We start from the raw sequence: 15,538 nt of genomic DNA, 5'->3' as shown, positions 1-15,538 counted from the left end.
AAATCAGCTTTACACAGTGCTTTTGTAGAGACCCAACAGCAAGGACCCAGTTTCCCATGACTGTGACCAGCTCAGTGACACATTCACTGTTGGCTTGCTGGCTTTCCTTCTTCTTGGCCTCACTCTCCCTACTCGCTCACTTATGGACCTTAAGATCATTTTCCAACTTAGCCCCCTGAACCCAGTTCTTTGTCTCCATTTCTTCAGAGGAATTCAATCCAAGAGAGTTTTTAACCCCAAGATACTTGTGGGTAGCAAAAGTGCCTTAAAAATTGTAGTCCAGATAATTACTACAAAGCTAAATTATTCCTATGTTAAAGCTAGTCTGAGAATTATGTTCCATAGTTCACTATCAGCATCTTTACATTCATAGAAGTTAATGCAAATAATCTAGTGATATGTGACCCTAAAAAAGTACCATGATTTTCACGGCAACTAAGGCCAAAGAGAATGCCTGCTCCCCCTCGCTGGCCTCTGCCCTATCCCTGTCTTAAACAAGTTTGGCCAACTGGTAAGGCAGCTACTGGTTTAGATTAGTGGTTGGCAAACGGCAGCCTGAGGGCCAAATCTAGCTCTGCTTGTGTCTGTAAATAACATTTTATTACCCTGCCCATTCATTTACATATCGGCTGTGGCTGCTTTAATGCTACACTGATAGAATTGAATAGCTGCAAGAGAAACCAGCTCTTTACTAGATGGCTTATTACAGAAAAAGCACACCTACCCCTGGTTCAAATCATTGGTTGCCATATTTGTAAATTCCCAACAGTAAAATTTCAACACAAACAGAAAGTAGAGAGTTGACAAAAGTTGACCAACAACACTTTATCAGTAAACACAAAAATGCCATCTATGTATTACTAACTTCATTTCACAAATGGTGGCACATTTCATCTCTATACTATAGAAAGGCCATTCCATCAGAACAAAGAATCCTCTATTCCAAGAGAGGGTGGTGGACAACCTCAGAACAACACTGTCTATCACTATCCCCTTTGAACGTTTTTCTATAGCACTATCACTAGGCAAAACTACCATAATTATTTATTTTTCTTGTTTACCGTCTTTCTCTGCTATGAGAACACAAACTCCACGAGGGCAGCCAATCTTATCTTTCTTAATCACTGCTGCCTCCCTCAATGCTGAGAATTGGGCTTGAGATATTTTCTTCCCCCAGTAAATATTTGTTACGTCAATGAGTTAACCAAATAGGGAATGCACAGATAGGCATGGCCACCGCGTGACGGGACAGTGCAGACAGTGGTGAGGACCCTGTCAAGGGAGAGAGTGTCTGTCCACCAAAACAGGCTTGGAGGGCAAAGGCCATGCTCTTGCTGCTCTGTGGCTAGTATGGAAAATGGAGCTGGGTACATAATAAGCACTCAACACGTGTTTGCTGAATCAATGGCAAGCCTCACTAACGCATTTAAATTAAGAGGAAAAAACACTGGTCTGGTAAGACAAAAACAAACTTCAAGTTAGATTCAATCCAATTGCCACACAATATAGATCCAGGTGTCCCTATATAGCTACAGGCTGTATATTTCTTTTCTTTTTGTTTGGCGAAAGAAGTACAAAGAGTAGCTTGCAGGAAGCACTGACTTAGGCAACAGGGTTTCTTAGCATCCGTAGGGAAGAATGCCATCCAGCCGCAGGACACAGCCGCAGGTGAACTTACCTGCATGGTTGAAGCTGCAGGTGAGCCACACCCAGGCATCTGTGGGCCGTTCTCACTGGGATGCTCTTGCTGAGGGAACCATGCAGTGCAGGTGGGTTGTTTGGCCCTAGTCAAGAGCAACGACACGGACACAAAGAACACAAATGACCCTAGGGTAACCCTGTTCTGAAAGTTGCAATCAATAGCCCAGACAGAAGGTCCAGGGCCCAGACCCATTTTGAGAGACCAGGAACTCAAAAAAGAGGTCATCCCAGGCAGCTATCTTGACTTTAAGGGAGCTAGAGAACGAAATAGACAAAGGAAAGAATTTTTATGTAATGAGAGTGGGAAAGGAAACTTTTATATACTAGTGCAACATAAAGGAAAATAAATATGCACAGGAATAAAGATGCATGAGTCCAAACCCTGGTCCCAGTTCTCAGTGACTGTGTGGCCTTCAGCAAATGACTCCACCACTCAGAACTTCTTCTCATCGTATATAAAATTGGGAATAAGAGTCACCTCTAAGGGTTGCAGGAAGGATTCCAGATAACATGGGTAACCAGTGCATAGCAGCTACAGTGAATTGTGGTTACATGGAGGTACTTTAAGTACTCATGGCACTGGTGCGTGTGTGCACACACACACACTGCCCTAATAAAGCCTCCCAAGAACAGCTGATGGGCAGATACATTAAGAAGATGAGATCCCACCAGATCAAATGATTTTATGAGACATGAGTCCCCAGGGGAACAATCGTGGGGGACCTACTAATATGGGAATTGGCAAATCCTCCCTGGGGAGCAAACTTCATTTTTTTTCATGTCCATGCATTATAAAATGCACAGTCATTTCCCCCCTTAAGTTAGTCACATCCTGAAAGCCAAGGCCCCATGACACCTTCAGACCATAAACTTCCTTGGAGCACAGGGTGAAAAGTAATACAACCAACCTTTCCTAAGCATAGGATGACATCATTAGCATACACTTATTTAATTCTCACAAAAATCCTGCAGGGCAAGCATAGACTCTCCTTTTTAGTTGTTTGAATAGAGGGGAAAACAGAAAAGGAGGGAAACGAAGTCACTTATCTGAGGCAACACAGTGTGTAAATGGCTGGCCAGGGATTCAAGCTCACTTCTAAAGGGCTAGGAGGTCTGCTAAACAGTCCAAGGCACCAGCAGCTCTGGGTCCAGACAGCCCCAGGCTCAAATTCTGCTCCAGCACATTTCTTGGTGAAGGCGCGGACTGTCGTGTTGACCTCTGGGTTTCCAGGTTTGCAGCATTCTTCATACTTGGTAAGTATTAACATTTAAGGGAAGAAAGAAAAAAAAAAAACGGCAGAAAGAGGGAGGCAAGGCAGATGAAAGGAAGCAAAGGAGCAAAGGAGGGCACAGCAGCCTCTCCTCCCTTCAGTGGATTGCAGCCTCTACTGCTTCCTATTGTAACGATTACCAGATTTGTAATTATTTCGACTACTTACTTTTTATCTGCTGTTCCTACAACACTGTAATCTGCATGAGACAGACATTCAGTTCATCTCGTTTACCTCTGAATTCCCTAAATGCTCAATAAATACTTGCTGAGTGAAGACACGGGCCCCAGGTGGACTCGCCCACGTGCAGACCCAGGTGCAAATCCCAGCTCACTACTTGTTATTCTGTGATCTTAAACTCACCAGTTTCTTCATCTGTTAAAAGGGCACAGTAGTTCGGGCACGGTGGCTCACGCCTGTAATCCCAGCACTTTGGGAGGCCCAGGCGGGCGGATCACGAGGTCAGGAAATCGAGACCATCCTGGCTCACACGGTGAAACCCCGTCTCTACTAAAAATACAAAAAAAATTAGCCGGGCGTAGTGGTGGGTGCCTGTACTCCCAGCTACTCAGGAGGCTGAGGCAGGAGAATGGTGTGAACCCGGGAGGCGGAGCTTGCAGTGAGCCGAGACTGCGCCACTGCACTCCAACCTGGGTGACAGAGCCAGACTCCATCTCAAAAAAAAAAAAAAAAAAAAAAAAAGGGTACAGTAACTGTACAGACCTCAGCTTCTGAGGATAAAGTACCTAGGTAAGTGCCTGGCATACAGCACTCACTAAATATCTTTGTTGAGGAAAGCAGGAAGAAAACAAGGGAAAGACAGCAGGAAAACAAGATAGACACGTTCGGAATCAAAACTGCCACAGAACGCAGTAATTTTTTTTACTGCAAAAACATGCAGAACTGCAAGAAGCAGAGGTACACCCTCTGTTTCTCACACATCAAACTTCATCCAGTGTCTAAATCAAAGTATTTTTACAGGGCCCAATTAGACAGCTGTAGAATCCTGGCCAAAGGACCTGTTTCCTTGTAAGTGATAATGATTTAGATAATCTGCATGCATCTTTGCAGCAAATTAGACTTCCCTGCATTCTAACATCTTTTTACTCACTTGAACCTCCAAGTAACCTGGTCCATTTTACAGATGAAAACATTGAAGCTGCTTGCTGAAGGTCACACCACTAGTGAGGGGGTGAGCTAGAAACAGGATCCAGGTCCATGGTGTGCTGGGGCCAGTTAGTATCAGGCAACAAGAGCCCCTCATTAAATTTTTAGGAAACTCTCAGGTTGGTAGATTCAAACTGCCCATGATGGGAGTGTTTACACCACAGAAATTGGCAAGAACCACAAATTACTTGGTTGTATCTTGGTTTGGGTTTTGCTTTTTGGTTTGGGTGTTTCTTTAGAGTGGCCCAGTTGTTAAACATTTACCAATATACCACTGCCTGGCACCCAGTTGAATATTCTCCCACTACACCAAAAACATAAGTCACCAAGGCTACAACCAACATGCTGAAGCAGAGGCTTGTTAGCATTTGCAAAGTGATTGCTGAGGGTAGAAGATCATTATTTGCTTCATGTAAGAAATATTTCCAGCGCTGCTGATTGAATGTTCAAGAAACGATTAAAGGGCTTGGCAATGTTTCTCTCAAATATCTTGTGCATGAAAAGTCTCAGAGATTGGTTAATTATAGAGACGGCACATCGGTCACTTTATTCAAGGGCATTTCCAGGCCCCCACAGTGCCCATCCTAGATGCAAGCATGGAATGGATCTGCTGGCAATACTGTAATGCAGGCCTTAGGTGCCTCTCCCGGGAACGTTCTGCAGCCTGGATTACACTCCCACGTAGAGAAGCCCTCAGACCGACCCTGTTTACAATGTCAAACACCTGGTCTCCTTGTTTGACTCTTCCTGCCAATTGGAAGAGTCAGAACTCAAGCAGGCCTCTTAACCTCTCCCAGGCCCTGCCATCTCCATACCCAGCCACCATCAAAGCCTGTCAAGTTATCTGCCTAAATGGCTCTTGGATCATCTGAATAGGATTTAGTCCATTCTCACATTGCGATAAAGAACTGCCTGGGACTGGGTAATTTAGAAAGACAGGAGGTCTAATTGGCTTGCAGTTCTGCATGCTGTAGAGGAAGTATGCCTGAAAAGGCCTCAGGAAACTTACAATCATGGCCGAAGGGGAAGGGGAAGGAGGCACGTCTTCACACAGCAAGCAGGAGAGAGAGGGGGCGCAAAGAGGGAAGTGCTCTACACTTTCAAATAAGCAGGTCTTGTGAGAACTCACTATCACGACTACAGCAAGGAGAAATCCTCCCGCTGATCTAATCACCTCCACTGGGCTTCACCTGCAACATTAGGGATCACAATTTGACATGAGATTTGGGTGGAGACACAGACCCAAACCATATCAGTCTACTTCACTCACCTGCCCCATCTCTGCACCGTGGTTCCTAAATCCAGCTTCCCATGATCTCAGCCCTAGACTCGACTTTTCTTTCCATTCTTACCCAGCTCCAACCCATTTGCTACTTGTAGCCAGAATGCAAATCTGATCACATCACTCTGTACCTTTCCCTCATTACCCTCAATGGCTGCCACTTGCTCTGAGAAAAACACCAATATTCTTGCAGTGGCTGACACGGCCCCATTGGCTCTGGCACCTCTCAGCCACACTTCACATCACTGCCTTGGCTGTGTGGTGTTTCCCCTGAACAGAGGCTTCACTCAGACTGTGCCTTCTTCCTGGAATGCCTTTCCCCATCCACACCCTCTACTGTGTCTTTGTAAGCCCTACTGCTCCTCCAGATTTGGGCTCAAGCATCAGGTTGTCAGGGAAGCCACCCAGATCCTTCATCTGCCTCTGATGTCTTTCTTATATTCATTCATTCATTTGTTCATTCATGTTTGCTGAGTACTATGTGCCAGGCACTGTTCTGAGCCCTGGGAATACAGAAATGAACAAATCAAGCCACAGTGTGTGCCACAACAGATCTTGTAGTCTAGTGGAGGAGAAAGACAAAGAACACCTAGGCGAAATATTTAGAACGGCATGACCTCACACAGCTGGGCTTCCTTCCCTCATCGTGGTTGTCTCCATCTTAAATTATTCATTAATTGCTATTGATCCTTCCTGCCAAGCTGTGAGCCCCAAGAGAGCAGAGACTCAGTCTGCTTTATTAGCGACTGTATCCTGAACACACAGTGGTGCTTGGAACATAGTAGGTCCTCCATAGAGATCATAGATATTTACTGGAACCATTTGGTCTCAGGTGAATCTCCCTGAAGTCAAGTTGCTCCAGTGCTTGGAGCCTGGGAGGAAAAGCCCCTAACGGCTGAACTTCTCAGGCCCCCTTTATGTGAGAAGACTCCCAGAAGCCTCTTTGGCTGTAACTTTAAGTTAGATAAAGAGCCAGGGAACTTTTTCTTTTAGGGACTAAATAGTAAATATTTTCAGCTTCAGGGGCCAGACAGTCTCAACTCTGTTGTTATAGCACAAAAGCAGCCATAAACAATTATATAAATGAATAGGTGTGGCTATAATCCAATAAAACTATTTAGAAAACCAGACTGCAGGCAGAAAATGGCTCACGGGCCATAATTTGCAGCCCCTGAGTTAGATGATCCCAGATGCCCAACGGCTGATGGCAGTTGAGGAGGGATACTCCGGGCAGTCTGAGTCAGCCTCGGTTCTGCTGGCAGTGTCCAGCAGCTTTCCGCGGGCCCTACGTCAATCAGTCCACAGGGAGACGATCACAGAAGCTCAAGCTTCAGGTGTTTGCAGCCACCACGTTGTTCCTGCAGCACACAACACAGGAAAGCGGTTCCCTGACACCTTGAGGGAAAGAGACATTGGCCTGAAGGCCCCGTAAGGCAAGGATGAAAGCTGCCACATTCCTTCCTTCCATTCCCCAGGCTCCTCCAGAGGCTGAGCTCATTTCCGGGCCCTGCCCAGGCATGTGGCAGGGCTGCTGATGGCTGAGCAGCTGCTGCCCTCCGCCCCAGCCCGGCCTGCGTTCAGCTAGGAGACACAGGGTCTTTGTGTCTCTGCAGCAGATCGAGTGACGCTTATTGGTGTCTTTGAAATGAGACATGACATGTCAAAACGTGCCTGTTGTTAATGTTAATTTTAAAGAATTTGACTTCTGTTGGCAACTGGCATAGGAAAAACAATCACTTTTTTTCATATGTGTATGTGGAGTTATATTTACTCTGATCTTTGGGGTCTGTAGCTATGGAAAACAAGAATCATCTGAGGCTCACCTGCTGGTATGGGATGAGGCAGACAGATTAGTCTAGTATTTACAGAGCCAGAGAGCATTAATTAGCATTAACGCTGTGTGTAGAATGGCCGTGGGTGTTAACTGTTAAAACAGATATAAAAACATCACACAAGCTCCAGGACGGTGCTAGGATGTGACAGAATCCTATGCATAAGAGTATTCGGCCAGGCGCAGTGGCTCACACCTGTTTATCCCAGCACTTGGGGAGGCTGAGGCAGGTGGATCAAGAGATCAGGAGTTCAAGACCAGCCTGGCCAAGATGGTGAAACCCCATCTCTACTAAAAATAAAAAAGTTAGCCAGGCCTGGTGGCGAGCACCTGTAATCCCAGCTACTTGGGAGGCTGAGGCACAGAATTGCTTAAACCCTGGAGGTGGAGGTTGCAGTTAGCCAAGATCGGGCCACCGCACTCCGGCTTGGGTGACAGAGTGAGACTCCATCTCAAAGAAAAAAAGTAGGTGACAAAGCTGCAGATGCAACTTTATCCTGAAGTTACAAAGGTGCTGAATATTAGAGCAGTGTTCCCGGAGGCCTTGGCAAGTCTAAGTACAGCAAGTTATTGTGATGTTCTGGTTATGTCTATACCGTGAGGGAGCAACACTCGTGGAATGATGATGCCCAGGTGTCACTGTTCTCCAAGGACAGCCATGCTGTTGGTAGAACACTACATAGAGCAGGGGTTCCCAACCTCCAGGCCACAGGCCAGTACCAGTCCATGGCCTGTTAGAAATCAGGACACAGCAGCAGGAGGTGAGTGGCCCGTGAGCAAGCAAAAGCTTCATCTGTTCTTATAATGGCTCCCCAGCACTCGCATTATCGCCTGGGCTCTGCCTCCTGTCAGATCGGCCGTTGCGTTGGATTTTCATAGGAGTTGGAACCCTGTGTGAACTGTGCATGGGCATGCAACCTAGGTCGCGTTCTCCTGATGAGAATCTAATGCCTGATGATCTGTCACTGTCTCCCATCACCCCCAGATGAGACCATCTAGTGGCAGAAAAACAAGCTCAGGGCTCCCAGTGATTCTACATTATAGTGAGTTTTATAATTATTTCATTATATATTACAATGTAACAATATAGAAATTAAATCCATAAGAAATGTAATGTGCTTGAATCATCCCAAAACCATCCCCGCACTACTAGTCCATGGAAAAATTGTCTTCCACGAAACTGGTCCCTGGTGCCAAAAAGGTTGAGGACTGCTGATAGAGAGGCTATGCAGGCCTCTGTATTATCCCAGGGTTTCAGAGTCCCTTGGCTGCTGGTGCATGATGACGTTTTGTACCAACACACTGGTGTGCCAGGGCTTGTACTGACTCAGAGCTGCAGCGTGTCACTTCTCTGCATAACTCTTACACCTGAAGCAGTGATCTGAGTGCTATGTCTCTCTGGGTGCTATGTCACTCTGGGTGCCTGTCCAACAGCCCTGCCAGTAATGTGCTCAGGGAAGGGCTGCAGTCTCCTTGGTCATGCTGTTCCAAGGCACACATCAATGGAATTCAATCACAGGGAAGGAGAAAAGTCCAGTCCCTCCCTTTCCAAATAGTCCATCGCTGAGAAATTAACTGCAACAATTTGATCAAACCTCAACATGTGTGAAAGCAGAGGTTCCAAAGTCAAAAAGCCCTAGGGGCAAGCAGGCAAAATTAGTGAGCACAGAAGGCTGGGTAGTAGAGAGTGGTGGGGATTGTGGAAGCTACCAAGGCATGTCCTGCCTGAAGAGGGCAGTAGTGAGTCAGCCCTGTCAAGTACAGCCATGTGGAAGTGTGGATCTAGGGTTCTCTGACCTGACTTTTTCAGAAATCCTAGAAACCTAGATTTCTTTTTTATTAATGTACAATTTTCAAAACATTTGAGCCAAACAAACTGCATCCACGGCTAAATTTAGCCTGTGGCTGCTACTTGGTAACCTCTGCCCAGAAGCCAGAGTTGCAGGGTTGGGATAGATGAGTTTCATTACCACCAAGCAGATGTCTCGAGGTTCAACCTGCTAAGCCACAGGGTGACCCATTCACCTCCACAGACCCTGGCTCAGGCAGCACTTCAAGTTAGAAATGTCCTTTCTTCTCCTCTCCTGCCTTCCCCTAAGCTGCCTCTCTCAGCAGAGAAAGATGACTTTCCACCCTAACTCTAGAATAAGGCCACTGCTGAGTGCCTACTGCAGAAGCAAGAGATCCTACAGCCCAGCCATTGTCTGTGCAGCCTGTTCATACCTGGGGAGCCAGGCCTGGGATCCCAGGTGGCTGCAGAAGAAGCAGGCTGTGGGGAATTATATTGGCAGCATCCTTCAGGAGGGTCAGATTCTCACAAGTGCGTGGGCACCTGGCTGACAGCTAAATAGAAACAATGCCAAAACCACTTGTCACTTGGTTTGATTCTGTCCAGCTGATTATTGTAATTGGATGACAGGTGGTTATTTCCTTGTCCTTTTCAATGGGTGTTGGAAAGTGAGTGGACCTAGCTCAGGAGTCACCCTTCTGGGTGGTTATTAAGGGAGAAGTTTATCTCCTTCCACAGGCAGAACTGTTCCTGCCTTTTGGCTACCTAAAGAATAAAATCAAGTCCAACCAAAGTCAAATGCCAGGAAATTTCAGAACTTCCTCACATTCCATATTGCATTGTCTACAAAGATCTTTGAAAATTTCCCTGCTCCAATACTCAGAGGGGATACAGAGTCGAAGAATGAATTAGACCAGAACCAACTACAATAGGGGAAAAAAAGCAAGAAGAAACCTAGCGAGAAAGCAAGAGAGCGAAGGAAAGAAAGCAAGAAAGAGAGAGACACAGAAAGAAATAAAGACAGTGAAAAATGGCAGGATTTCTCATTTGGGGGTGATTTTGGCAAATAATGTGGAATAAGGAGAATAGTTTTGTTTAGATGGAGTTGCTACTTTGAAGTTCTTTAAAATGAGCTGTAGATTCAGAATTTTGTAATGCTGTGGATGGAGCCCTCTTCTGGAGAAATTTTTCAACAGGTATTACGAGATCAAAATGCAGAGATGTACACACTCAGATGCGCACACAGAAACACTGTTGGCTACTTAGATGATATGACTGTCATTCAGGTGTAAATTAAATCCACAGTTTGTCCTTTTCCTTACCTTTCACTAAATATAAATTAACTAGACTCCCCATGCAATTGTATTTTTGGAAGGAAATAAGGATGTTTTCAAGAACCTAGCTACACTTTAACCTAAACATTGAACTTCAGATTGAGGCTCAATTTACACATCCAAGCGCTGATACTTTTAGATAATGCAGTTATCGAGTATGTTGGTTTGTTGGGCAATTTCACTATAACACATAGAGCATACTTCTGGAAGGAAATAGATTTTACTTAATGGAAAACCCAAGGGCTAAAGATAGAAAAGGGGAGAAGGGAGGGAGGCAGAGTAGGAGCGATCAGCTAAGATGACTGTTGGGACTTTTAATATAGACTGTGGAATTACACAAATTCCAGATTGCATACTCAGCTTTGCAGTTTATTAAACCTGTTTTGGGACTTGCTAAAAAAAAAAAATATTCAGACAGGTGAACTCTATCACTGACTCCTTCCACTACATATTCCGTTTCCCTAGTGCTCTGGAAATCTTACAGGCTGTCATGTATTGACCCTAGGGGGTCAGGGGGTTGCAGTCCCTTCAACCCTGTGTCTTTTTCCTCATCCAAAATGTTCTGCAAATAAACACTGCTCTTAAAACATAACACACAAATTTGCAGGAGCACTATAAGACACTGATTCTCATTGGAAATCCTGAAAATCAAGATTCTGACCCCAAGAGAGAACCCCCCACTTTATAGCGAAATCTCAGAATTCCATGGAACATTTTTAGTCACTCCCAAGTGACTGTCCTCCAAGCCTGAACCACTCCCTAAATTCCTAATTCTTGGGGGATTACTCACTCATTGTTATAACTTTTGGTTAGTTGTAAATGCTACCCAAATAGGGAGGGGAATCACATTTACCACGGAATTTCTTGCTCATTTCTTTCTTGATTTGTTTCATACTCACTACTTATCACAGGCAAATTCCAGAGGCCACTTCTGGGACAGACTTTCCCAAAACACCCCAGGGGATAGGAGAGGTGACTGTTCAACGGTGCCAGCTTCCAGTCATTGTTGCTTAGAATTCCTCACCTCCTACCAAAATGCCTAAAACAACAACCAAACCCATAAGCTTACAGAGATTGATGGCTTCCAAAGCCGGACCCAGTGCTTTACAGCGGTGGTGGAAAAAAACATACAGGCTTGCCTGAACACCACCAGGGCTGAGTGACTAATTTGCTTTATTACATTGTTTTTCCCTTCTGTTTTCTCTCTGCCTCAGGAAAGTTTTGTTTTTGCTTGTCGACTCAAAGCCTCCAAGACTTTCCCCACTTTTTTCTATGGCACACAGAGCTCTGCACTTGAACTTCTTGCTGGTTAACTGGATTGCATCAAAATGATTTTTCTGTGAGGTACTATTGCTACCAGGATATCAATTACTATCCTAATGTGGACATGTGCTCTGATATGCATAACAATTGAAAACAGAAATAAGCCTCTCAGGGCAATCATTTCAATTCACAGCAAAATCTCTGCTTCCTTCGTCTAAATAAATAGAGTGAGACTTCAGAACCCACCTGTGCCATCCTGGCCCTGGGTGAGGAGACACACCAGTTCATTTGCAAAAAGAACCATGCGCAGAGCCCTTAGTGCATAAAAATCGATCTTGGGGCCCTGTCACGTGGTCTGTCTTGCTCTAAAGGAGGCACAACTTTGGGCAAGCCCTGGAATCTGAACTGAGTCTGAAACCTGCCAAGAAAGAAAGAGGACTGTGAAGTCCTGGACAAGGCAATGGTAAGTGCTCTCAGACACCAACAGCTCCCAGAATGGCATGCATTGCATAGGACATCCTGTTGAATGCAATCCTATCCACTCAGCAGTCCTAGGAAGGCAGCAGATTATTTTACAATGGAGAACTTGGAAGCTCAAAGAGGTTAAACAACTTGCCCAGGCTGGTACCACTAGCAGATGGCAGGAAGGATCTGTCTGAATCCTTTCTGTCTGAGGCATGCTCCAAACCGCCTTGCTAAATTGGGGTATATGTACACACATACAGCCTTAGGGCTCTTCAGGGTACAGGACATCTGGAAAACTGGTTCACAGCCAGGCTGGGGATCCATGGCAAGACTCAAGGCTGTGGGGACCCCAAGATAATCAACCAGCAAAGCCTGGTAGAAAAGGAGCTATAACTGGGCAGTCCTCAATCGGGACTTTATATCCAAGAAAGAAGGAAGCCAGGAGCATGGCAGCGGGCTCAGCAGCCAGGCACTTGAATCTCCTCTGGTACTATCACCCATCACTGCATTTCTGAGATGTTAGCCCATTTCCAAAGTCTAACCCCAACATTGCTCTAGCAGTGGTCTCCCTTAGAAGGCTGCACCAGTCTCCCCATCCCAGACAGTCCCTACCTGGGACCCCAACTCCATTCCCCTCCTTCTCACCCGCAAACTCACACCTGAGCCTCTACCCCGGCCGGCCAGGAACTCAACACTCATTCCTAGCACCCTGAGGCACTCCCTGTCTCTTTCCCTCCTCTCTGCCCGGCCCTGCCCTGCCCTGCCCTGGCTCCTATCCACCCACTTCCAGGCTGCCAGCTCACTCCAAGTCCCAACGCCTGCCAGAGAGGCGATGGGGGACTGGATCGGGGTGCTCTCCGAAACCAAAGGCCCCTGAGCAGCGCTGGGCGTGCCCCCCGCAGCCGCCAGCACCCCAGGCCTGGCCTCGGGGCTCTGCTTTCCTGCACTCAAACTTCCCGAAATCTCTGAGACGCAGAGGTGATTGCAGGCGGACCGCGTCTCCCTCGCCCCCTCTCCCGGTTGGCGGGCCCTTCCCTCGCGCCGCAGCGCTCCGAGGGTTAACACGCAGCTGCAGCCCTGGTGGGCAAGGTTTGAACTTTTCTCTGCGCTCCGCTCCCGCTCAGGGAAGGCAGCAGAGGCGGCAGCCCGGGATCGGGCCGGAGCTCCAGCTGGCTGGACAATAGGGGTGCGGGGGGCTGGGGCCTGCGCCCTGGCGGGGGACACGCTCCGGCCCTTTCGGGCCCGGGGTCTGGGAGCAAAAGGACCCCGATGCGGGTGCGGCCGGCGCCGGCGCCTTTGAAGGACAGCAGCAGCCGGGCTGCGGCTCTCTGCTGCCCCAAGGCGCCTTCTAGCGCGCAGCCGGGCTGTACCAGGGGGCCCGGGCGCCCTGGGAAGTCGGTAGTGCCTGCTCGGCCTCTCCAGTCCCGCAGCCCGCAATCCGGACCCGAGCAGCGCTTCGGCCGCTGGGCTTTGGGCTGGGGGAAATCGCGGCTCCTTGGAGTCGCCTCCAACACAGTCTTTCTCCAATGCACCGAGCCTCCGGAGGAGGGAAGCAAAGTTACCCCACTTGATGTGGGCGAGAATGTCGCCCCTGCTAGCAAAAAAGGACTGGGAGCTCTCTCCTCCTCCCGTGAACGAACGTATACACACACACACACACACACACACACGCCAGAGTGGGAGCCTGTGGGGGGGGGGGGTGCCTAGGATCTCTGGGCTCGGAATGACCTCCCCACCGAGCCCCGATCTGTCTTCGCCGCCGCGACCGGAGGCCCCGACCCCCCGAAAGCCCCCTCATCCTGCCCGTGCCGGGCGATCCGAATGCAGAAACGGGGCGCGGAGCGCGCCCGGCAGCCCCTCTTCCCTACCTGGGACAGGAGAACGCACAGAACGAGCGGAGTTCTCGGCTGCATTTTGTCCGACTAGAAGCGCCCGGCGGCGTTTTCATTCATGCACGCGGCTGCACTGAGCATATTTTCCGTGGGAGCCAGGCTTTGAGGAGAGGCTCTGCCTCGCCAGCCAGCCAACTTCCCAAATAGATCAGCAGCAGCATCACGAAAGCATTGGGTAGAGGCTGATGACCAGGACCAATGGCTTTACAAGACGGATTCCTTCATAACGCTCCCTCGTTTTGCATGGCAGATACGGGGTGAGCACCTCGCGAGGAGCGAGCCCCGCGGAGGTGGCAACCCATTTGCTTCTTTGAACTGTTGGGTCTCAGCCTCACAAATCATGCTGGGCAATGCCAGCTGATTCCACTTTTCCAGAGAATGGAATTGCACGCGGGACTGGCGGCCACTTCCAGCCTAGTGCAAAAAGATTCTCTTTATTAAAATGTTAATAATATTCACTCTATTCCCAATAAATCAAATAAAATGACCCCAGCAGTTCCAGCCCTTTCTACGCCTGGCAAGCCTTGGCAGTGGATTTTTTTTTTTCTTTTTTCCTTTTTTCCCCCCATTGTCGCCCAAGTCACGATGGTGTTTGGTGTTTCCCTGCCATCTCACAAATCACAAAGCGGACAGATCAATTCGAGCGTGCAGAAAAAATTCCATCAAGGGGCAATAGATTTTATTAACTGCTCAGGTGAGAGCGTGACTAGCCACCTACTCCTCAAATGTGCATCTGGCACCAAAGCTGGGATCGGGATTGGAAAGAACTTCTTTTTTTATATGGATGTTACCTTTCAGAAGCTCTAAACTACCTCCAGGTACTCAGAACAGCAGTAGTCACTGCTTAAGGGATTTTATAAATGGGGTGCTTTGGGACTGAGGGTAAGAGGGACATCTAGGTCTGCCTTCCCTACTAGGTATCTAAGAAAAGGCAGGGAAGACCTTACTGTATCATTTCCATGCAGCCTTCCTTTAAAAAGAATTTAAGGTGTTTTACAATAAAGGACATATGTGCAATAGAATTTATGAACCGAAATAGAAAATCTGGGCCAGAAGGAAAAGTTCAGCAAACTAAAATGACAAGCCCAAATTCTAATGTATTTGCTCTGATTTGGATAAGAGCTTCCTGATAGCCAAAGCAATAAAAGAAACATAAGTTACATAGTTTTGTTGTAGAAACGTGTATACAATGTCTTTCAGCATTATCTTCCATGGGCTAAATACTGGAATAAATGCATTATGTAACATGTAACATAGCAGGACACTGAGCTATGGACCATGCCAAGATCCAGTGGACAGGGTATTTCTAGCATCTGGCACAGGGCCTGGAACATGGGGACAGCAATTAGTGTGTGTTAAAGAAATAGATGGCTAGACTCAATCAAGACGCAGCAGAAGGCGGGGAGGGGCAAGGAGTCTGGAGCCACATTGTCTAGGCACAGCCCCCGGATCTGCCACTTACTTGTAAATTACTCAAACTCTCTGCCTCCATTTGTTCACAGGTAAAATGAAAATACAAATTATACTGAACTCATAACGTTGT

The 15,538-nt window shown here is 47.3% G+C and overlaps 1 protein-coding gene across 3 annotated transcripts in view; it reads right to left on the bottom strand.

The window, feature by feature from the left end:
* Positions 1-14,285, bottom strand: part of CDH13 (cadherin 13) — a 1,187,225-nt gene extending 1,172,940 nt beyond the window's left edge. Inside the window, exons 1-2 of one of the 3 annotated variants that reach the window (XM_055299711.2) lie at positions 13,972-14,255; positions 1,679-1,784 (exon numbers count right to left, since the gene is read on the bottom strand). In XM_055299711.2, coding sequence (XP_055155686.1) covers positions 1,679-1,784; positions 13,972-14,051 — 186 coding nt within the window. In that variant the 5' untranslated portion in view covers positions 14,052-14,255. Of the gene's footprint in view, positions 1-1,678; positions 1,785-13,971 lie in introns of all 3 variants that reach the window. The other 2 variants (XM_055299713.2, XM_055299712.2) reach the window with 2 other exon arrangements.
* Positions 14,286-15,538: the final 1,253 nt, after the last annotated feature.

Source organism: Symphalangus syndactylus, chromosome 11, assembly GCF_028878055.3.
Source record: "Symphalangus syndactylus isolate Jambi chromosome 11, NHGRI_mSymSyn1-v2.1_pri, whole genome shotgun sequence".
Taxonomy (NCBI): domain Eukaryota; kingdom Metazoa; phylum Chordata; class Mammalia; order Primates; family Hylobatidae; genus Symphalangus; species Symphalangus syndactylus.
The sequence above is the reverse complement of the archived record's forward strand: the minus strand, read 5'-3'. Positions and strand labels throughout refer to the sequence as shown.